This window comes from Cololabis saira, chromosome 8 (genome assembly GCF_033807715.1).
Source record: "Cololabis saira isolate AMF1-May2022 chromosome 8, fColSai1.1, whole genome shotgun sequence".
Lineage (NCBI taxonomy): Eukaryota > Metazoa > Chordata > Actinopteri > Beloniformes > Belonidae > Cololabis > Cololabis saira.
Window position 1 is genome coordinate 40,955,821 of NC_084594.1, and position 24,938 is coordinate 40,980,758.

At 42.4% G+C, this 24,938-nt stretch overlaps 1 protein-coding gene across 2 annotated transcripts in view; it reads right to left on the reverse strand.

Annotated features, from left to right (window-relative positions):
• The window catches only part of LOC133449562 (copine-9-like), a 177,359-nt gene that overhangs the window by 27,621 nt on the left and 124,800 nt on the right, over positions 1-24,938 (reverse strand). For both annotated transcript variants that reach the window (XM_061728726.1, XM_061728727.1), the window contains 3 exons: positions 11,597-11,660; positions 8,025-8,128; positions 5,751-5,855 (listed from right to left, as the gene is read on the reverse strand). In XM_061728726.1, coding sequence (XP_061584710.1) covers positions 5,751-5,855; positions 8,025-8,128; positions 11,597-11,660 — 273 coding nt within the window. The remainder of the gene's footprint in view (positions 1-5,750; positions 5,856-8,024; positions 8,129-11,596; positions 11,661-24,938) is intronic.

Below are 24,938 nucleotides of genomic sequence, written 5' to 3' on the forward strand. Positions count from 1 at the left end.
CCTCACAAAACTGTTATCCAAAGAGAAAAACATAATGGGCAATACTAAGTATCCCTTTACTCCTCCGATAGGAATTGACAGGGTTATTTACCAGCCAGATACTGCTAATCATCAACCCTTGATGCACCGACCATCAGGAGAGTGATCTCTTTTAAATTAAATATTTTGGCAATTTCCTCCATCGGGAAAGGGTGGCGTGCCTTCTCTGGGTGGGTGGAGAAGTCCTGCCTCAGGTGGAGGAGTTCAAGTATCTCGGGGTCTTGTTCACGAGTGAGGAAACGATGGAGCGGGAGATTGACAGACGGATTGGTGCAGCGTCCGCAGTTATGCGGTCGATGTACCGGTCCGTCGTGGTAAAGAGGGAGCTGAGTTGAAAGGCGAAGCTCTCGATTTACCGGTCAATCTACGCCCCTACCCTCACCTATGGTCATGAACTTTGGGTAGTGACCGAAAGGACAAGATCGCGGACACAAGCGGCCGAGATGAGTTTCCTCTGCAGGGTGGCTGGACGCTCCCTTAGAGATAGGGTGAGGAGTTCGGTCACCCGGGAGGAGCTCGGAGTCGAGCCGCTGCTCCTTCACATTGAGAGGAGTCAGCTGAGGTGGCTTGGGCATCTGTATCGGATCCTCCTGGACGCCTCCCTAGGGAGGTGTTCCAGGCCTGTCCCTCCTCCCTAGGGAGGTGTTCCAGGCCTGTCCCTCCTCCCTAGGGAGGTGTTCCAGGCATGTCCCACCTCCCTAGGGAGGTGTTCCAGGCATGTCCCACCGGGAGGAGACCCCGGGGAAGACCCAGGACACGCTGGAGAGACTATGTCTCTCGGCTGGCCTTGGAACGCCTCGGACTCCCCTCGGAAGAGCTGGAGGAAGTGTCTGGGATGAGGGAAGTCTGGGCATCCCTGCTGAGGCTGCTGCCCCCGCGACCCGGGAACGGATAAAGCGGAAGAAGATGAGTGAGTGAGTGAGAGAGTATTTTGGCTGGTTGGATCAATGGTCAGAAGCATTTAGGGGTTTGTTATCACGATGGCCCTGATGCTGCTTGTCAATCTGGAAAGGTTATAAAGCCATTTAAAAATAGTTTTGTGTCAGCGCTCTGCAGTGAGAGAGATTTATCCAGAATAGAAAACATTTCAGATATTTGGAAAACTTCCCCAAAGAGTGAATTGGTGTAGGGGGGTGTGAAGGTACAAGGATGCCATTAAAAAGGCTCCTCTATGGAGAAAAGCAGTTGGAAACTTCTGGAACAAAGTTATTTGGTCAGATGAGAGAAAAAACTTGGGGTTATGTAGTGTTAATCGATACCTATGACCGTCTTTGGTGAAAACCAGACACAGAATTTCAGCAGAAACACGTTCTACCAACCACAGCAGGGAAATGGTGGTGTTTTGAGGTTGTTTCGCAGCCACAGGTTTTCAGCACCTTTTAGTCATTCAGTCGACCATGAACTCATATGTATACCAGGATATCCTAGCGTCAAGTTAGTGACTGACGGATGAAGTCCTCCAACAGGACGCTGCTGCGTTGTTTCTGTGTAAGTCTCAATAACACCAGCACTGGCCACAAACACTGCACAGCCGACTGCTGGCATTATTCTGACCACCACAGAGTCAAGCCGTTATCTCTCATTATCTATTATTCATTGTCTGAGGTTGGATTTGCTGAGTAGCACAAATCAAAATATCACCAGCCCATCATCCTCTGCTCCCCTTGTTGTTGTGGTTGTTGACCACATGGAACTTATTTCTTATGCTAATACATTTGTTCATGGCCTCAGTTTTGTTTCTTGCAAAGCTGCTGTCAGTCCGTTTGGTAGCCAGTTGCTGCAATGATGGACAGTCTTTTACGTTTCCTGTAACATGCCAGTTTACGGCGTCCTCGGCTCTGAAGCTTAGGGGCCCGCGGACCTACTCATCTCACTGTTAACAAATCACACCCAGGTCTCGCCATCCTGCGTCCATTTATCAAACCAGACCCTGAAGTGTATGTTACTGAGGGGGAAAAAAGGTTCATGTAAAAAGGACAGGCAAAACACTGATGTGGGGGAATAAACATGGAAAATCGTTGGATGTAAAAGAGACTAATGTTCCTCATCAGTCAGGCAAAATTATAAAAGAGCAGATCAATTTCCACAAAATTTGTCGAGTATGACTGAACGTAACTGATATCGCTGCTATGCGAAGGCCATAAAATTGAGTTGACTCCTGAATAGTCTTTGACAAGACACATTATCTTTCTGAAAAGTGACTTCATCATTACTAAACCTACTTTCTAACGAGGGCATCAGATAAATATCTGAGTGTTCAGTGTTCAGCTGTGCATTTATTACAGAGCTACTGCTGCGACGTCCATCCCCCAGGCCCTGCAGATTTTTCTTTACTAAAGTTCTGGAATTTTTTCCTTGTCCAGAGCAGATTTATTATTTGTGTACTGTACCTTTTGTACTGTCCTGTGTAATTGTAATTTGTATTATGTGTTTTGTTTTAATGTAAAGCGTCTTTGAGTGCCCAGAAAAGCGCTATATAAATAAAATGTATTATTATTATTCATCCCTGGGTATCACATAGTCTAGTCCCCCTCTCGCCTGACCAACCATTCTCTCTCATGAAATGGGTCTGGTACCCCTCAGATATAACTCTAATGGGTTTGGGGAAGGCTTCATGCGACGATTTATCCAGCAGTGTCAAAGTACGGAAGAGTATTAAGGCCAGGCAGGTGAAAAATAAAAATAATATTTTAGAGGAGGAAGATTTTTTTTCATTATGCACTTTGAGAAAAAAGTCAAAATGTTGAGAATAATGTTGAAATACAATTTTGGGAAAAAAGTCGAAATGTTGAGAAAGGTCAACATTTTGGGCCTGATTTACTAAAGGTTTGCGTGCGTAAAAACCTGTGCAAACTTGACAGCACCCGCAAACCAAAGTGCGAGCTGATCTTCTAACAGCGTGCAAAGACGACTGCGTCTCTGAAATCTGCAGAATAGCGCACGCAATCCATTTAGTACTTTTGCCCTGATGAATAATCAATATGGGGCGTAACCGCCAGAAATCGCTAAATACTGGGAGGGGAAGATGCAAATAAGTTAATTTACCACACGCAATGAGATTTACCAAGCCTGAAAGTAGTTGCGCGTATTGTGATTGCGTCTGTATTTAATACGTTTGAAAGGAAGGTGCTAATCTGCTGCTGCTGTTATTGTGGCAAGGAGGCGACATCCAAAGTCAAAGAATACGCAGAGAGAGAGTCTTTATTCTGCTGCATGCTATTTTAAAAATGGTTGCACAAGTTTTATTAAAAGGTCACTTTTTCTTTAGTTTTTCGCCTTATATCTTGCCACCTTCTTTTAATGTGCCCCCCTCCACTCGCCCACAAGCAGGCCAAGCCTTTGTGCCAAAATTTGTATTTTATTGATTACTTATCTTATTGAACGTGAAATCATCCTTCGTAAATTACATTTAAAAAATACATTTACAAAAAAAACAATTTTTTTAGTTATATTTGCGCGCCCTGCTTTGCTCCGAGTCTGCGCCCACTCGCCGCCGACTCTGCTCCACCTGCGCGGACTCTGCGCCGAGTCCACCCCGTTCGAGTCCACCCCGTTCTATGTGAAAAAGGCTTAACTCAGAGGGGGAACACTGAGTCTTTTTTTAGACATTTTGTTCACATTTTCACTGTCAACTGCGGATTCTGGTGTTTTCCTCTTTGCAGCAAGTTTAAACAAATCCTCCTCCATTACACTATCCTCCTCTCCATCCAACACAGACTCAGCCATCCCGGTGGCAGTCTGTCCAGTCAGCCCCTTCAACAGAGCCTGACTTCCAGACTCTGCCATCTAGCTCTGTACACCGGTCGCTTCGCTCTGCACAAAAACCTGCGGCCCACTTTGCGCTTCGCCCGGCGCCCAGCCCGGCGCAGCAGAGCCGGCTGTCAGCTCTGACAGCCGGCTCTGCTGCCTGCCGTTCCCCCGCTCTGTCGGGGCATGAACGGATCAACTTGATATATTGAAAACATGTATGTGACCTCGTTGTGTGTTACGAGTAAAACGTTTTCAGTCAAAGTAAAATGTGCGCTTCCTTGCATTATTTACATCTAAGTGATTTTATTTCTCCACATGTTTTAGACAGATTATTAATAGGAAAGCAGTGAGAATGCACTTTTTTCCTTAAAATGCTGTCCTACACGACTTATTTTGTGCCCGCCCTAATAAGCCTCGTGCCCCCTCTGAATATTTGCTCTGGCGCCGACCCCGTCTCTAACTCCAACTCGTCAAATTTCATTTTGCGCTTGCGACTATCCTGCTTTCCATCCACTCTCCATGGCGCAGAGTTTGCGCTTGCAAACCATAAGACACGCAACACCTCATTTAAATACTGTGGTTTGCACCTGTTATCAATTGCGCACGCAATCTTAGTTGATCACCCACAAAACACGCAACAACAGCACGCGCAAACTTTTTCAGTGCACACGCAATTTAGTACTCTTTATTTAGGATCTTAGTAAATCGGGCCCTTTGTGAATAAAGTTGAAATGTTGAGAAAAAAGGTTAAATTTCGACTTTATTCTTGAAATTGTATTTCAACATTAATCTCGACATTTCGACTTTTTTCTCGCCATTTCTCGAAGTGCAGAATAAAAAAAAATCTTCCCCTCTCAAATATTTTTTTCTCCTGCATGGCCCTAATACTCTTCCGTATCAAAGAGCCACACGTCAGTACAAAAAAAATCACCAAGTTTTTGCTGCACAGACTGACAACAGTATTTTCACTGGTGTTCATACTCCACTGTGCATCATCATGGATGTCTGTTGTTGAAACTACTCTGGTTTTCGTTACTTCACATGCTTCGTTTCTCTGATTGGTTGTATGTCTATCCAGTGGAGTCCGGCAGTAGTTTCCTCCGCATCCGTTGGTAATGCACCATGGAAATCAAAGTCCAAACGACAGGAATAAGAACTATTCTTTGTATCTGAGAGGAAATGAATGAGGATGGCAAACCAGGCTGGTCCTCCATAAGCCACTACCGCTTCTCTTGAACTCACCGTAACCTTGTTTTCTTCTCTTCATTTGTATTTAATTCCTTGTCTTTCTTCATTTCTTTTTTACTACTTAATAAGTCCATTTATTTTGCATTCTATGTGTTTTTCTTTCCTCATTGGTGTCTTTGTATACGTTTGCTCTCGAAAGCACTTGGTGCTGAACCTGTGCATGAAATGTGCCACGTAAATGAAGCCTTTTCTTTAAAATAAAGTATATTCACATGTGGTATCAGTGAGTGAGTACATCTTTTTTATTTAACGAGAAATGAATAAGAGGTTATTTCAGGCTTCAATTCAGTTGAGTTGATGTTTGGAAAGAAGCAGTCCAATACTACTAGAGCTTGTCATGGCAGGACACTGATACAGGTCTTTATTCTGGGCTTTGGTGAGATGGAGGTGTTTTGGCAGCACATGAAGGAGCTGGTCATAACAGCATGGCTCATCAGTGTTTATTAGGTCTGACCAGCTTCTACATCCAATGAGGAATTATAATTAGTGTTTCTTATCAGCTTTAAAACAGTGTTTATTATTTTGACTCAGGTGAAGTCAAAATCACATTTTGTCAAATCATTGCATCTTCATCTAACGCAAGTTACCACATTTTATTATAACTTAAGTTGGATCAACTTAAACCATTTGCTTGTCAAGTTGTTCATTTGAAACTGGTGAACAGTTTTTCCATGTGTATCCTCCGGGCTCCGCCGGCCACACGCTCGGCTCACCTGTCGTAGTCTCCGTTGCAAAGTGCTCGAACAGGGATGGTAAACGACAGCCAAACTGGATTCAGGTTGTTCTTGATCACCTCAGTCTTGTGGCAGATGGTAAACCTGGAACCACAATCAGGGAACCCAAGATAGCTTGAACTGCCAGAATAATGTACTTTCAAAGATAAATACATAAAAAAATTGTTAAAAACACAAAAGGTGGAGTCAGTCATATTTATGTAAATCAAAAAATACAACAAGAGACAAGGTGCACACATATACACACACACACACACACTATATATATATATATATATATATATATATATATATATATATATATATATATATATATATATATATATATATATATATATTATATATATATATATATATATATATATAAATATATACACATGTACATTGCATTTTGAGCTACTGTACATCTTAGATAAAGGTTTGATCCTGAGCCCGGATCCAAGATGTAGGGAGACTAAGGACGGTTGCAATATTGCATATTCCTCCAATCAGGACTGAGGTCCAGCTATAACATTCAATACCGCACACACCCAGTTAGCTCCTCCCTCATCCAGAGAGAAAGCTGCAGTGTCCCCTCTCTTTCATCAAAAACCAGATTTCAAAGTAAAAAAAGTATTATTTTTAATGATCAGAGTTGGACCACCTCATCTCACTGTCACATCTGTGACACATCTGTGTCTGAGAGGAATACATTTCTGCAGAGAAAATTAAATCGTCCTTCTTTCCTTCCCACCCCATTGTTGGCATAAACTGCAGCCACTGGATCGCAGTGTTTATGGTCTATTAAAACGTTCAGTGAACTCATCGGAGAATGAGCGGGATGGATGAAGAGCCACCCAGGTCAGACAATGTCGATATATGACCTTTCCATTGTTAGGTCAGCCCTGTCTTTGGCAGCAACACCAGTAAATGAGCAGTCAGGACTTTAGGTGCACTGGTATTTGGCCATTCATTCCAGCATCCCCCCAGGATGCTGACTTTGCACCATCTTTGGTGACAGATCGTCCTCCTAGTTTTCCATTAGTGGCATCAACGCCGCCTGTCCCTTCAACTGCTCCAACAGTTCCATCGATGCCACCTGTGTTTCCAACTGCCTCATTAGTTCCACCAATGCCACCCATGCCTTCAGCTGCTCCATCCGAGCCATTGTCAGATTTCTCACCTGAGACCTTGTGATCTCATCCAAAAGCAGGACACAGAAAAGTCTCAGGAAGGGGGAAAAGAAAGTGGAAGACTGCAATCCTGATAGATACGCCAAAAAAAGAGGCAATCGAATTGGAAAAGATGCCCCAGAAGCTAAAGAAAAATCAGGAGAAAGCTAAATGACAATACCATAAAACAACGACAGAGAAAAAACAAAAAGACAAGCGTAGACACTGACACGGACTCAGACAAAGAAGAGGACTGCTGTATCATTTGTCTAGAAAGTTACTCCAAACCAAAGGCGGTCTGGACACAGCGTTGGCAGTGTGAGGCGGGCTCACCTGGTGATGGAGGTGAGCAACATTTCAATCAATGCTGCAACTTGACACACCTGCCAATCTGATGTTGACTTTCTTTTTTTGTCTCTAACACAACCAAACACACATAAGCTACATTGCACACAGACAAGACAGACAAATACACGGCAATTACACGGACACTGACTCATTTGTATAACCTGTCCACACACAGTTCAGTTAGCTTTCCAAAAAGTTTTATTGTTGACGGCTGTGTGTAGTCTTGAGGCTACTTGTTCATGGGTGTTACTTGAACAGTATTTCCATCTTTTTATTATTTTTTATCCTTATAATAGAAAAATAATAAAAAGATACTGTATAACAATGTGAAAGACTGATTTTTTTTATAATCTTTTAATCAATGTTGCAACTGTCCCCTGTTATGGGTCAGTTGCAACATTTGACTTTGTCTGTTTAAGTACAAATTATGCATAAACTGTGAGATCTACATTTGTTGGAGCAGTGTGTGTGGGAAGCTCAGAGATGTTAGATTTATTTATCTGAATTTGGGGTTTTCTAAAATAAACAGTCTCTTAGAAACTGAATGAAATGCAAAAAGTGTTGCAACCATCCCCAGTCTCGCCAACACAACTCATGGTTAGATGTGTGTTGTTGTGCTGTCTGAGCGGTAATACCGGCAAATGTTTACATTCTGGTCTGATTGTGGAAGATCCTGTCTGGTTAAGCTAAATGACAAACACATGGATGTTACATCAGAGGACTGATGGTCACCATGACAATCTTTCGGACTTACGTTCCATCTTCGTTGCTTCGGTAGAAAACGAGGAAAGGGTCGGACTTGCCAAAGAAATCCTTTTTATCTAGCTTGTTGGCACAGAACTGCATGGTAGCTAGGTCCTGAAAGGTATGAGTTCAGATCTTTGGTCAGGTCAGAGTCTGCTCTTGCTGTTGAATGTAACATCATCATACAGTCATTGGCTGAAGTTAGTTTAATTCTGATTATATATCTACTTTCTGCCCCACAGTCATTGGTTCTCTTTGTTTAATGAACTGATATATTTTTAGAAGCATGGCTTGTCTTGTGTAAAAACATATTTGTTGCAAGTTTGATACCTATTCTACGGAAGAGTATTAGGGCCAGGCAGGAGAAAAATAAAAATAATATTTTAGAGGAAGATTTTTTTTTCATTATGCACTTCGAGAAAAAAGTCGAAATGTCGAGAAAAAAGTCAATATTTCGCGAATAAAGTCGAAATGTTGAGAAAAAAGTCGAAATGTTGAGAAAAAAGTCGAAAAATCGAGATTAATGTTGAAGTACAATTTCGAGAAAAAAGTCGAAATGTCGAGAAAAGTGAAAATTTCGTGAATAAAGTTGAAGTGTGGAGAAAAAAGGCGAAATTTCGACTTTATTCACGAAACTTTGACCTTTTTCTCGAAATTGTATTTCAACCTTAATCTCGACATTTCGACTTTTTTCTCGAAGTGCACACTAAAAAAAAATCTTCCACTCTCAATTTTTTTTCCTCTTGCATGGCCCTAATACTCTTCCGTACTATTCCTATTGATTGAGCACCACAGAAGAACAGTTTTACTCTGATTATGACTAAAACATCCTGGGTCTGTAAGATCATGCACCCTGAAACCTGTACTTTCAGTATGCTGCAGAGAGCACCATGCTGGGCCGCCCACTCCCTCTGCTGTTATTGGTTACCATCCTGAACCAATCAGACGTGTTACTACCAGTCACATGGGACAGCCACAGAGACAGTTGAGGGATGTTTGCTTTTGAACTGAATTGCATCAAACGGGGCAGGGCCCCTGATGTGCACGGTCCCTCGAAACATTTACCTACTGCTTAATCAATTGTGAACCTCTTGAAACTACAGTTAGACAGCCTGTTAATTGGCCATATTGCAGTTTAACCCCCGGCCTTAGTGCTTTGCAAGGGTTGAGTCAGTTTTGAATCTTTGAAATTCAGAAAAAAATTGTATATTTAATAAATTCTGAAAACAATAATATCAGAGTTTGGGATGGGTCTGGGTCTGAACTGAGTTTGTGTCTCATTAATGGTGCAGGAAAAAGAATGCTTTAGAGTTTTTTCATGATACTATTGTAAATAATTATTTTCGAGCAGGATTTGTCCTTTACTTCACACATAAATAAAGTTTCTACAGTTGCTTCCTCCCATGTTCTTCTTCTTCTTCTCTGTCCTATCTCTGTCCTCTTTTCCTGCTCTACCCGGCTGGCCTTTGGCATTAGGGGTCCTCACTAATGAGGTCCTGGTCAAGGGTTTTCCTTGCCACTGTTTAGCTTAAAGGTTATTCTCCCACTTGGGGACTTTATTATTCACTACTCTTTACTGGTTGCTCGGGGGTCATGCTCTGGGTCCTTGAAAAGCACCTAGAAACAATATGTATTGTAAAAAATGCTGTGTAGCTAAAATTGGACTTCACAATGTTGAAATCAGGAACATGGTACCTCAGTGATGAAAAAAACTACTGTAACTCCGTAGTTTGTATTTTCTGTTCAGAGAAAAGAGTATTTTCTCAGCCTCCAGCTGATCCACGAGGACAAGAAGAGGAGATCCTATCTCTCCAACTATAGTTTCTCTTCACAACCGTTGTGTGAACTCCAGGATAGGATTTGAAATTCCTCTCCTCTCAAAAAAGCCTTTTAGGATCTTGTAGTTTTCTTAAACACCTCCATATGATCCCAACAGAGTCTCCCAGGCTGCAGATTTACTTGTGTTTCCCAAAGTTTCCAAAAGCAGAATGGGAGGCCTCAGTTATCAGGTTCCTCTCCAGGAGAACCATCAACCACTCTGAGGTCAGAAAGCAAACACCACTGCGTTCTTTAGGATTCACTTTTAAAGTTCCCTTTCTAATGAAACTCAGAAACTTGGCATAGGTGGCCATGAACCATTCCCTTAGTTATCCTACTGCTGTAGGCCTTGACGGCTGAGGTTTCTCCCATGCAGAGTTGGGTAGTAACGAGTTACATTTACTCCGTTACATTTACTTGAGTAAGTTTTGGGAACATTTGTACTTTTAGGAGTAGTTTTGAATCACTATACTTTGTACTTTTACTTGAGTAGATTTGTGAAGAAGAAACTGTTACTCTGACTCCGCTACATTAGGCTACGTTGAGCTGTTACTTTTCTTTTATCCCTTTTATCTGCGTACGCGTCAATCTCATGACATCACTGGGTGATTATTTGGAAAACTGTTTTGTTTTTGCATGTTTTGTCACATTTACACAGACTCAAACACACACAGAGTTTCTATGAGTCCATGGGCTTGTTCTAGTTCTGCCTGGTTAAAAAAGAAAAGTACAAAGGCTTGAAATTTTGTGCTACTTGTGCTTAATTTATTTTTTTTATTCTGTTATTTTATTTATTTTATTACGTATTAAAGTACTTGAATTTACTTTAAGATTATTTTAATTTAAGCTATTTTTATTTTTTATTAATTTTAATTTATTTTATTGATTTAATTTGCCTGAAGATGATTATTTTGTACTTTTGTTTGAATGGTTGTGTTAAAAAATAAATCAGATGTTACTCAACAGTTACTCAGTACTTGAGTAGTTTTTTCACCACGTACTTTTTTACTTTTACTCAAGTAATTATTTGGATGACTACTTTTTACTTCTACTTGAGTCATATTATTCTGAAGTAACAGTACTTTTACTTGAGTACAATTTTTGGCTACTCTACCAGCCTCTGCTCCCATGATGCAATGGCGACTTGTCTCTTTATGTCTGTTTATGCCATTATTAGTGATTCATTTTTGTTTCTCTTTTTTCTTGTCTCATAGCAAAAATCCCTAGCCAAATGTCCCTGTGTTTGTTGGGGCATCTTTCCTGACCTCTGTGGTTTTAAGTCCTGTTGTAATCTTTGAGCTTTAATAACTACTGAACAAGTATTGGTCAGAGTATCTACTTTCTTTTGGCATTGTGGCTGATGTGATCCCAGGGTGAGGGATGTCTTCCCTCATCAAAGATTAAAAGCCTCATACTTAACCTAATGTGCTCAGCTATCAGACTCTAAGACGACGCACGTGTGATTCTTTCTTTGAGTGTCAAACCATGTCGCCACCATGACAAGAAGAATAAACTATGAGATTAGATGAATAATTCATGAGCTTATTTTACCATCACTTTGGGGGGAAAGTATATACTGACTTTCCCTGCATTTGATGCAAATGACAAAATTATTCAGGAGTCTGTGGGGTTGAAATGGAAAGGCAGGACTAGACTGTTGTGAATGTTTCCCACAGAGCTTAACTTCCTGAACTCCATCCTGGACTCTGTTTACCTACCAGGTGCTTGTGAGTGTGCACTCTCTCCGTAGAATCTGATACTGACCCGGCAGTTACTGAGCTCCTCGGCTGTGAAGATGATGGTTCCACACTTCTTCCCAGGAATCCCACTGTGGCAGAACCAGAAACACATCAAAAGAGGTTAAAGATAGGAACAGCGAAATGAATGAACTCTTGTCTTGCAGACTTGTTTGGGGCTGCGTATGCAGCTAAATTAATTACTTTCGGTAATTTTATGTCTCACCACATTCTTTTGCCCAAATATTCAAAGTTAAAAATCAACAATGCAGTTCAAAATTGTTCTGATGTTATGAAATGATGATGAACTACGCAGTGATTTAAATTCACCAGGCAAAGGTAACAAAATGTACTACACACATACAAAACTACACCTTCGCCCACAACAATGGACACTGAAGATGACTCCTCCTTCATGCCTTTTTCTATATATACACAGTATAAGTATAAAAATACATATATACAGACACACGCACACACACACACACACATATAGCACAGGAGACCCCTGTTCAAATCGTGCCTCTGACTGGTGTTTGTATCTGGGTCAGGGCGAGGCTTCAGTCACATACCTCCACTACAGTGATAATCATACCAGCACAACAACAGGCCTTTAGTAAGAGAGGCCAGGGTCTATCACACCAGCAACTTGTTGCAGACTTTTATAAACACCTGCCTCAGGAGAATCCTTCACATCTGGTGGAGGGACAAAGTAAGCAATGTGGACCTGTGGAAAAGAACAAGCCAGGATCCCACTGACTTACAAATCTGGAAGAGAGAGTGGAATTGGATTGGCCACACCCTCAAAAAACCGGTGACGAACACCACCAGACAAGCCTTGAAGTGGAACCCCCAAGGAAAGAGGAAACAAGGTCGCCCCAGAGAGTGCGCTAAACTGGGGAGATCTCCAAAGAACAGATAAAAGCCGATGTCAACGGTCTATGCACCCTAGAGGAGATAAGGGCTTAAGTCAAAGTAAGACACCAGACAAGACTCATAGCTGGATGCAAGATGCTGGCAGGAGAAGCACACATGGAACAACACAACCGGGTAGCAGTTATGGTGTAAAGGAGCATCTGATCTGAGTGTGTGTCGGCAGTCCAAATGTCTCCATGGGCTGTCATCTTCACTGTTGAATCTTGTCTCCTCATCATCAATAATAGGCTACACCAGAAACCAGTGTTTTTAGGTCACAAGGACACACCATGCATCCTCTTCTAAAACAAACAAACAAAAAATAGTTCATAACAGTTAACCACTTCCTGAAGGCTTTTTGGTTGCAAATACATTTAAGGAGGGCCTCGCTTCTCATCTGTCCAAAATAGAATATTGATAAGCAAAATTTTTCTGGAACACCTCCCTAGTAATACAGTATTTTATTTTTATTTTATTTTTTTTACCTTGTCTGCACACATATTAATGGTTGATACCATGCCGGTAAAAACCTAAGGCATATATATGTGCATTATTACTATATTTAATACACATACATATATATACACACTAGGGCTGGGCGATATGGACCAAAAGTCATATCTCGATATTTTCTAGCTAAATGGCGATACTCGATATATATCTCGATATTTTTTCTGTGCCTTAATTGGGGTTTCCCCCAAAGCATTATAGCATAGCATCTCTGTTAGCTTCATTTTTTTCTGAGGCAAACCCTTAAAAAAACAGTCAGTTTTAATACAAAGCCTCGTGCCAAATGTCACACAGGTTCCTTTATTAACAGAGGTCTGCACAATATCAACATGTATAAAACAAATGAAATAAAAATAAACTGCCTGCATATATAGAATAAAAATGCTTCTTGAATAAAATAAAACAAATATCCCTTTCCTGCATAACAATTAAATTAAAATACACTGTACAATGTAGACAGTAACAGGCAGACTTTTCCACTGAGGTTGACAGTTCAAATAACAAAACATTTGTGCAAATCACAAATAAAACATTCAAGTCAATTTGTCACAAAATAAGCTATATCAAAATCATTAAAAAAAAAACGATATTGTCTTGTACCATATCGCGTTTGAAAATATATCGATATATATTAAAATCTCGATATATCGCCCAGCCCTAATACACACATACAAACCCAGACCCAAACAGTCAAAGTTAAGCTACCGCGACTAACTAACCCCAAAAACTACAGAGCAAGCATGCAGCTGAACAAGCCAGTGTGTGTGTGTGTATGTATATGACTGTGTGGCTATGTGTGTGTGTGTGTGTGTGTGTGTGTGTGTGTTTGTGTGTGTATGTATATATCTGTGTGGCTATGTGTGTGTGTGTGTGTGTGTGTGTGTGTGTGTGTGTGTATATGTTTGTGTGGCTATGTGTGTGTGTGTGTGTGTGTGTGTATGTATATGTTTGTGTGGCTGTGTGTGTGTGTGTGTGTGTGTGTGGCTATGAGTGTGTGTGTGTGTGTGTGTGTATATGTATATGTCTGAGTGGCTGTATGTGTGTGTGTGTGCGTGTGTGTGAGCGTGTATATGTATGTGTGGCTAAGTGTGTGTGTATGTATATGTGTGGCTATGTGTGTGTATGTATGCATGTATGAATATATGTATATATATATATATATATATATGTGTGTGTGTGTGTGTGTGTACGTGAGTGTGTATATATCTATGTGGCTATATGTGTGTGTGTGTGTGTGTGTGTGTGTGTGTGTGTGTGTGTGTGTGTGTGTGTGTGTGTGTGTGTGTGTGTGTGTGTGTAATAATCCTATCAAAGCTCCACCTGAAGTGTATCTATAGTGGGGGGGGGGAGCAACCCCGCCACCCGTGAGACCAGAGGCCGACAAAGAAGAACCCGGAACCCAGGCCACCAGCAACCCCACAGAGGGGAGAAGTAGGAGGGAGGCAACCCACCGAGGAGCCGAGGAGACCCGCGGGGCGGGGCCCCCACGACACGGGAAGAGGCAGCCAGGGATCCCGCGGATCCCGCGGACCGCTACCCAGGCGAACCCCAGCCACCCGGTCCGGGCCGGACATGTGGCCAGGAGGCCCTCACCCCCCAGGCCAACGACCCCCACCCGGCGAGGGGCCAGCCTCGCCGGGTGGGGCCGGGTTGAGAATCGCCGGGTTGAGATTCTCTCAACTTCAAATTGACGCTCCCTCACCACTCCCAACGCCTCCAAGGCCTCCGACGCCTCTTGCAGCAAGCTTTCAAACTGAATGGCAGCCAGACGCCTATGACGCCCGTGGTGCTTTCGGTGTGAATGCACGGTTACGGATATTCACCGCCCCTTGCAGTGGTGGCTTTGTGACAAATTCAGTTTTTCTTTTCTATTGCAAATAAAATAAATACAAATCTACCTCTAGACTCACAGGGTTCAGGACTTTAGCCTTAAGTCTTCTTAAGAAATACAGTAATCTTTAAAGTGACAGAAAGTCACTTTTGCTAAATTTAGCTCAAAGGTCCCAAATTAGTCAGGGAGGTTGCTTTCATGATGCTGCTCAAGCTTGGCTCCTGTTCAGTAACTCTTTTCCTTTCCTCACTTCTTCCATCATTACTTCTTCTCTATTAGTATGTCCACTGACATGTGGCTGTAGGATGTGATGAGAGAGAAAAAGAAAGCCTGTTCAAAACCACTTTGGGTGGTTTTTGTCAATAGAAGAGACAGGAGACTAGATGAGTGAGACAACACTCCCCAAAATAATCAAAATGTCCCTCCCAATTAATGTGAAACTGATATTTTAAACTCCTTGGTGATATTTAAAGTTTTCTAAGAAGTATTTGAGATGTGAAGGCAGATCCCCTGTGATCAGGGGTGAAAGCAGATTTATTATATGTCAGAGTCACCAGTTTGTCTCCAGGTTCATATATTCTAAAGCAAAAATAAATAATTTTTTGCTTTAGAAAGTCATTGCTGTTTCTATGACTATACTTTTTTTTTTTTTGCTTTGTTTTTTTATTAATACTCAGAGGCACCAGCAATAACAGGCCAGAAACCTATAAGCCAGTTTTCTCATAATTGTATGAAGCTTTTTAAAAAAAAAAACATATATATGAGGGGGATCAGAGGGGGTGGGGGGGTGGCATCTGCTGCAAGTCTGAAATGAAAGAAAGAAAGAAACACAGGAAAACACACAACGGGCACACAACCCATTGGAATCTGCAAGAGAGAAGACAAACAAACAAACAAACAGGCTGAGGAACAGGCAGAGACACAAACAGCAACCATTTCAGGTCTCTAAAACTGAATCAAGACTAGGCTACTGCGATTATCTGTCCCCCAAAACTGTGGGGTGAGCATGTAGGTGAGTGAGCAGGTGTGTATGTCTCTGTAATTGTGTGTGTGCAAAGTGAAAACAAGGCTTTACCTGAACTGTAACTACAGTGGAGGAGGGAGGGCACAACCAGGCCACCTAGCCCCCATGACCACGGGAGGAAGCAGCCAGGAAAACCACGGCGACGGACCAGGACCCAGCCGAACACCAACCACCCGGCATGGGCCCATCACGGGGCCAAGAGGTCCACGCCCATCAAGGCCCACAAGCCCCACCCGGCGAGAGGCCAGCCCACCCGGAGAGACAGGGCCACCCCAACCATCGACGCCGTGGGCCAGAAAGCGGGAACCCCACAACAAGGAGCCACCCAGATAAGCCCAAGAGCAAAGAGTCCCAAACCCAGCTAAGACAAAAGCTTAGAGCGAGTGTCGTGGATTCAGCTCCAGACACTGGCTCCTGAGTGGGGAACAGCAGAACGATAAAGGTACCGGTGGTGATAGATCACGCCAGTTTTCCTCTCCTCCTTACTAACCCACATGGACAAGTTAGTATTCCGACACTTTCAGTTACCACTGGGTGGAGGACACATCCCCCCGCAGGTTTGAACAGGGCATCTGCTATCTCTCTTTGAGGTCTTACGTGATGTGACATAATGTTCGCCATTTTGTTTTAGGTCCACGTGACGTAACGTTGTCCTGACGCACACACACACACATATTGACGCACACACACATATGCGCTGACACCCACACAAGTTTGTGTTTAATGTTAGTTAGTTGTTGTTTATGTGTAGTTTAGCCATCAGAAGTTATCCCAATTGTTGTTTCACTATCTTTTAACACTTGTGTAAATAAATTCTTATTCATTTGAATGAGAGAAGTTGTTTGTATTTATTTTATCCATATTTGTCACAGCTGCTGGTTGCAAAGGTCTGTGCTCGGACTCCTTCCTTCACTGTTGTTCTGTAACTCCATCCCTGGCAACAGGCACGTAGGGAATAACAGCTACTTTGAGACTGATTTTGCTGTCCAGTTATTATTTTCCTGATAAGTCAGGAGGTGCCCCGTTTTGATTGATTCATTTTGATAATTCATTTTGATAAGTCATCTTCTTTATTAATTAATAAAAATAATCGAAAGATGATTATTAATAACTTTTTAATAACTGAACCAGCACCTCCTTTGTGGCACAACACTGATATTACAGGGTTCCTCAGTAATACTGAAAACTCTATACTCATCATGAGGAAAGACATGTATTTATCTTCTTCTTCCCTTTTATCTGTTTTGTTCCTGCTCTACAACCACAATGTATGTTAAAAATACAAAAGATGATGGAAAAATGTACACAGTTAGTCAGGAGCTGGTGTGGTGTCCTTCTGGAACACTACTAAACTGAGATCTTCATCTTTGTAGTGTCGGAGTTGTTATCTTCAACTTGTGAGAGAACAAATAGGTATAGGTAACTAATAAGAGCATCTCCTGGATTCTTTTTGGCCCCAAATGAAAGCAGATGAGGGTCTGGGCTGATAACAAAGGTTGTTTTTGATGTAACACAGAACCAATATCTCACCAGAGGAGAGGTAAATTCCAGGGGACCGAGGCACCTAGACCAACCGCTGGATTATCAGATCTCTGTTTCTAAACTTTTACTAGTTTTCCCTTTTTTGGCAGGGGAAATGACATACCGTATTTTCGCGACCATTCGGCGCACCGTGTGGAAAGGCGCACCCTCATTTTTGTGTGTCATTTTTAGATTTAAAACATACATATGGCGCACCGACCCAAAAGGCGCAGTCTACAGAGCAGAGCTGCACACACGCGTGCCGCAAAACACGCCGGCCGGAAAACACACACACCCGCTGCAGAACGCACACACATGCAGAACGCACACACAAGCACCCAAGCGCTTATTTAAAAAATAGAGCAGGAGCAAAACCTCTGTTTCTGCATTAAAGAGCTCAGCTAATTCAGCTGCGCCAGTCCGAATTTCTTCGGTGTCAGACACTTTCTGCACAACAGTAAATAAACTTTTCATACCCCGTTGTGCGGATCCTCCACCGCGCAGAGCCCGTCTCTCCCCAGCGGGGTGGAGCAGCGCGCGTCACAGCGGCTTTAACCGGGAATGTGACCTGTTCGGACCGGCTGGGACCGAAGCCACCCACCTGTATGGGAGCAGGGGCTCCCGGGGAAATACCAGCAGCATTTCGGCCGGATCTGCCCCGGGGATGGTGCGCCCTGGCCCGGAAACCCGCGGCGGGAGCCTGGCGGCTCCTGAGCGCATCCTCTGCATCTTGGTTACCGGAGATCAAACCGACAGATTTGCCTGAAAATCTCGCAGGGTGAAGTTTATCCGACCTGGGACAGACCCCTGAAATCCCTGCTCCTAAAGCGGGTGGGAACCAGGAGAATTTGATCTGATCCCGCTTTGGGAACCTGGAAGTCGGGTTGCAGCAGTGCGCGTCACACGCGCTGCAGAACACAGAACACACACGCACGTGTGCTTATACCATGGGTGCTTCACACCCCCCACCTTCTCCCTTTAACGTCTGTGGCTGGTGTCATTCACGTCCGCAGACCACGGGTGCTTCACACACCCCCCCTTCCCCCTTGTCTGTGGATGGTCTCCTTCACGTCCGCAACTCCCCCGGGCTTCACCCAAAGCATAGATATGGCGCACCGTTTCATAAGGCGACCGGCACATTTTAAAGAAAAAAAAAAAAAAAAAAGGGCGCCTTATGGTCGCGAAATTACGGGTAGGTACATTTTCATCCAGACATCCCTATTTGTGCATGCTTCGGTCTGATTAAAAACCTCAAGTGTCAAATGTCCTTTTTTTCTGCTCTCAGAAATATCTCAGCACTATACATAATATGATTATACCCAGGAGGGGAGAAAAATCCATTATTAAAATTCTGAAGTCAAGACAGAGTGTGAAAACTTCCTCTTCTTGATAATTTGATCCCCATGGCTGCTAAGCCTCACCCCACCTCACAGGATGACTTGGTGATTCGTTCCATCCACTGGAAGTCTTGCTCGCTGCCTGATGCCGCTCTGATTAAAATGCCAACTGAAGTTTCAGGATGCTGTCACTAAAACTCAGTGACACATACACAGACAAACTCATGGAGAAATCTCCTGAATCTTTTGTGAACACAGTCACACAACCTCAAGTGCAGGAGAGCAGGTTTGATACTTTGAGAAGAAAACAAGAATGAGTTCCTGCTCCTCCATTTTCTTATCAGCAGGTTTTCTTGAAATAAGTGTCTGCAGAATACGTGAGTTTAACAAGTAAAAATAAAAGAGAAACAAACAAAAATTGAAAGCATCTAGTCATTAAGGAAGCATTGAGCAAGGCCCCAAAGCAAAATCCTAAATAATTTGTTATTTATAAGGTAGACAATATGTGTGTTAGGATCTAGACCAGGGGGGCAACATGTCTTTCCAGAGGGCAATATGTGGCATCCCATGAGTCCCTGCGGCATTGGACAGCCTCCACTACAGTAATATGTGGCTTGTATTGGTAGTTGCACAATTAAAGCATTTGAGATTAATAACTAAACAACTTCTCATAACAAACAAGGGGATTAACTTGCCAAACATGTTAAATTAGATGTTTTACTTACCGCTCTGCTGTCTAGCTGGAAGCCGTGTTGAACTGACTGAAATTCACATTCATATAGTGCGGTTTAAATGGCTTAATGTGATTGGCTTATGAGTAAGCCAGTTCCAGACCTGTAGGTCCTATGTTGCCCATCTTTGATCTCAGTACAGATGGATGATGGATGAATTCAGTTCAATTCAATTTCACATTCTAGGCCAGATGGTCCCCGGCGTGAGTCGGGCGATGGGGGTCTGTGGCAGGGTGGAGGATTGGGCGTGGTCTGCGGGGGAGCAGCACACAGGTGGCGCGAGCCTGGTCCAGCTGATTGGGCACACCTGTGCGTACAATACGGTTTGACGTACATGCACGAAAATCGGTACACACTTGTATCATGTCGCAACTTAAAGAAAAGTTTCTTGGCGCCATGGCCGAAACCGAACAGGAAGTCGGCCATTTTTAATTAATCGTGTCATTTTGGCGCAATTTATATAATTTCTTCGGCCGCTTCTTCGCCCGAACCGTAACGTGCACCCAGGTGTGTTATACATCAAAATGTGCGTCTCCATCCTCCGACGACGCGCATTACTTTTCTCAGTCAAAAGCGTTACCGTGGTGACGCTCAACGCCAAAAAGCGTGCCCCTCTTTCGTCTGATTGATCCATATTTGATAGTTCCTACTTTCTGCCATAACTTTTGAATGGTTTGACATAAAGACTCGTGGGTGGTGTCACCGGATTGGTTTTGAGTACTTGACCTTAATTGGTGCAAATTAGCCCCGCCCCTTCTTCTGATTCGTCGATATGTGATAGTTCCTATTTTTTACAATAACTTTTGAATGGTTTGATACAGAGAGTCGTGGGTGGTGTCATCCGCTAAATGTCCAGGCCTGAAGAATCTACATGCAAGTCATACAAGCTTCCACTGCAGCCTGAACGTGCACAAGGGTGCGAGGGCCCGTTCATCGCTACTTGCAGCTTTAATTTCTTTTGTTTCCTTTATCTTTTTTTTATGTTTTTATTATGTAAAGCACCTTGAATTGCCTTTTGGCTGAAATGTGCTGTACAAATAAACTTTCCTTGCCTTATATTATTAATCATTAAATCTCTGTTGCCTTCAGATCAGATCATTAAAACAAAACAAAAACACACTCAAAGATTCATAACCAGTTAAATGAATGTCAGTTGCACTTGCCACAGATTTCTCACTCTGGAAGATTTTTAGTAACTACACATTTCCTAAATATTTATGAGAATCATATTGTGAATCAGAATTTCATCTTCTTGCTGCACATGATGTGTATGAAGCAAAGAAACAGGGATATCTGTGTCAGATCTTGTTCCCCAGTGATGAACATCAGACAGTGGTTCATTAATGATGATCATATATGCAGGAGCCAAGATGAAAAAGACTGCTGATAAAATATCTTAGACTTCTATCTCAGAGATCTAAATCAATGAACTTGTCCTTTTTCATTGTTTGAGAAAAGGTCATACTGCATCAACAGATAACTTTGGCTGTAATGTTATTACTGCAGTGTAGCTCTTCTTCCTCTGTAGTTTTCCTATTTGGCAGGTTTAATGACACAACTCATTTACTAAAATAAAACCAGTAATTATATTCTCATATAAACTGAACTGTGTGCGTCGTGACAGTCTTTCTGTTTCAAATTACATGTAAATCAAATGCATCACAAGAGTTTTTCTTCTTTTTAAAATTCAGGTTATTCCCAGTGAAATAAAAAATAACTTTTTCTGAGAGAAACCAGGCCAAGGCAGCAGGATTAAAATAAATGCTGAATGAATGTTGATGTAACCAATATACAATAAAATATGCAGAATGAGGTCAAAGTGGCAATGAAAAGTGACTAAAGCTGAATTCAAATTAAAGGGGACCTATTATGGCATCTAATACCTATTTTAAACAGGCCTTGAATGTCTTAAAAACAAGCTTTTGATTGTTTTTGCTAAATAAATTAGAAATTCAGCCTCTGAGCCATGTCTTCATCTTCCCTTTCTCTAACCTCATTATCTATGTGGGATTCTGAGTGGGCGGGGCTATGATAATGAGGCTCTGTGCTGATTGGCTGCCTGAATGACGCGATACACCGCTACGAAAAAAATGGCGGAAGTTCCGGCCGGTGGAGTTAGTTGTGTCAGAGGCCAACCTATGTAAATCGCATTTTGGTTACGTAACGACGGGAGCAGAATCTGAACGGCTCAAGAAGTCACATCACACTGGACGGCTCATCCGGGCGGCTGTACAGACACTGCAGAATTTGGTTGCTTTCCTCCTTCTCTGAGTTGGCAGGCTGAGGAGAGACCACTTTATATATGTTAAAGCAAGAAAAAACCTGTTTTTCATAATAGGTCCCCTTTAAAACCCAAAGCTTTGTTGCTGAGAGGACAAAGTATATTTAACCATCTTACTAAAACTATAATAGAGAAGAGGCTGAATAATAAAAAAAAAAATCTGTTTGAGTTTTGTTTGTTTGTTTTTGGGCTTTTTTAAATGCAGGGGACATTTCTGCCTTTACTATCTGTCATATCAATGTATTTTGTTATGATTCATCTATTTATTATTGGGTATCAATCTGTCTATGTTGGGTTTTTTTTGTTTGTCTGTTGACCCACTTCATTATATTTTCTACATTAATAATGCTCAGTTTGAGAAGGATCTGGTTATAGACCTTTCTCACGTGTTTAAAACCTAATTTTAAACACAACTAAGACTAAAGACTAAGACTAATTCAATTGTATTGATATAACGTGTTTTGCAATACAAGTTGTTTCTAGGTGCTTTCCAGAGACCCAGCACATGACCCCCGAGCATTTATTACGTAAATAATGGCAGAAAAAACTCAACTAGTGGGAGAAAAGCCTAAAGCCAGACAGTGGGAAGAAAAACACCCCTTTAGGAGGGAAAGGTAGGAGATCAGAAAGAGAGAATGATGAACAAAGAGAGGAGAGACACAGATATTTTGTCAAAGGTACAAAAGACCAGATATATTAGACTTAATTATCCATTAGTAAGAGAACTTAGAGTTGTATATACATATTACTGATACATGGTTAGTTGGTGGACCAGTAGCGGAACATATCAGAGCCGGGCCGGGGGGGCGGGGCATATGACCGGGCCCTTTGCAGCCTGGACCCTGGAGCCTCTCGTCATTCATCCCTGGGGAAGAATCTCTGCTAACAACATCAGCTTCATTTCCCACAGGAGGAGGATTAGGGCCAACGAAATATGCATCTAGCTTGGGCAATTTGGCTTTTTCTTGCTCCCTTTTTTCTTTTTCTTTGCGTTTCATCGCTCCACTTTTGTGTTTCTAACATGTTTAGGCTGTAGGATTACTTTGCTCTGTTGACAAGTGATCGATGACGACATATGACGTTGATAGACGGCTGTTGATGACGAACGATTTTACTCAAAATACATTTGGAGATTCACTTGCAATTTTTGTTTTAATGTTAACTGTGAGTGTGAAAATCTCAGCACAACATATTATATGAACCAAGTGGTGCCACAAAAAAAAAAATCTTGCGGGCGGCGCCTGCTGCCTCAGGGGCCCCAGTGGGCCCCGGGCCGGGGGAGTACAGCCCCCTCAGCCCCTCCTGAAGCCCCGCCCCTGTGGTGCACTACAGAGACCACTATATAAACAGATGTAGACAGAAGACAACTGAGGTGGTCAGAGGGAGGACTACAGGTCAGGATGCAGCTCTGGAAGCTCTGGCCTGCAAACATGTACAGAAGAGAAAATGAGGGGGATACCAGCACAACAAACTACAAGAACAATGGAGCACCATTATGGTTATAAGATACTTTTAATTAGGCACGTTTCCACTAGCAGGATTTCAGGGTAAATCTACTGGACAGGTCCCTCTAACACGGTAGACCGTCTCCTCTGCCCCCTAAGGTGGAGAGATATTACAGTGATAGAAAAATGCTGTCTTACAAACCTGATTAATATGCTGTTATAATGACAAATCCTGATCGAAATTAACTCCAAAGTTTCGCTCAGTAGGTGGAGGCCATCACAACACCATCTAATCTCTTACTATGGTGTAATAAAAACAATAACCTCTGTTTTATTGGAATAACATGCAAAGCGTTAGTAGACATCCAGTCCTTAATGTCCTTAGGACATGCCTTAAGTTTGGAAACACCTGTGTATCATCAGCATAGCAATGTAAATTGGAGCTGTGGTTCTGGATGATACTTCTCAAGGGTTGCATGTATAAACTAAATAAGATTGGCCCTAGCACTGAACCCTGCAGAACACCATAGCAGACTCTCGACGATTTAAACCAACCTAGAGCTGTCACTTTAATCCCAACAACATGCTCTAACCTGTGCAGTAAAATGCTGATCTACAGCGTCAAAAGCAGCACTGAGGTCCAGTAGAACCAGTATGGACACTAATCCCTTATTTGAGGTCCAGTAGAACCAGTATGGACACTAATCCCTTATCTGAGGCCATAAGAAGGTCATTCGTGACTCGAACCAGTGCTGTTTCTGTGCTATGATGCATTCTGAACCCTGACTGAAAACATTCAAATAAATTGTAGCTGAAGAAACGCCCACAACTGCTGCCGGGTGGTCAGTACCGTCCCTCCCTAAACGCAGAACACACGCTGTGCGTAGGGCCTCATCTTCCAACAGGGGCCGCGTTTTGTGCGAGGGAACGCATATGTGTAATGGATGCTTGTATGTGCTACCGTGAGGAGGAGGGGAGAAAAGAGATCTGATTGGTATGAGTAATCTGGCCATGCAATAATTGGAAACCCCTGAAATCTGACCAATCAGAAGCGTGCGCGTGCAGGCAGGCTCTTCTAGAGATTTCAACTTTTCATCCAAAAGACATCACAAATCAGGAGCAAGCAAGAGAAGAAAAAAGGCAAAACACGAGGAAAATCGTGCTTCACTTAAAGGTGGGTATGTTGTTGGAATAAAACTTTGTAGCACAAACACCTGAGCTGCCACTCAGATATGAATCTGTCTCCAGTCTCTGTCTGGACTGGAGAATTGTGTTTTTCCAGATGCCCTGATGAACATTTATTGAACGCCTTTTTAATGCCCTATATGCATTCACCTCTGTTGAAAAAGAGTGGTAGAATGACCAGTTGGTCGTATATAAGCTACAAACCTTAGCTAATATATAATAAATTGGCTATGGTTTTATATCAATTTATATTGTTCAGACCTGCTAGACTTGCTTTCAGTTTTTTGTGGGGGATTGAGGTGGTGGAGGTAACTTTCTTTTGATGAGTAATTGATCGCTATTTGTGACTTGTTTCTTTCAGTTTTAAGTTTTTTTATTTAATATTGATTTATTATTTCAGGTTGATTTTTTTTTAGTTTAATTTGACTCAGTCAAACTACTTTATCTACCATACATTTGTTATTATTGACGGGTTGTCAAGTGAAATAGCAGGTTGTTATATGGTCATTTTGTAGCAATGATACATTTGGGATGGGGAGAGGTTTGAGGGCGGGGGGGGCTCCAAATAACGTGCACAGGGGCAGCCCTGG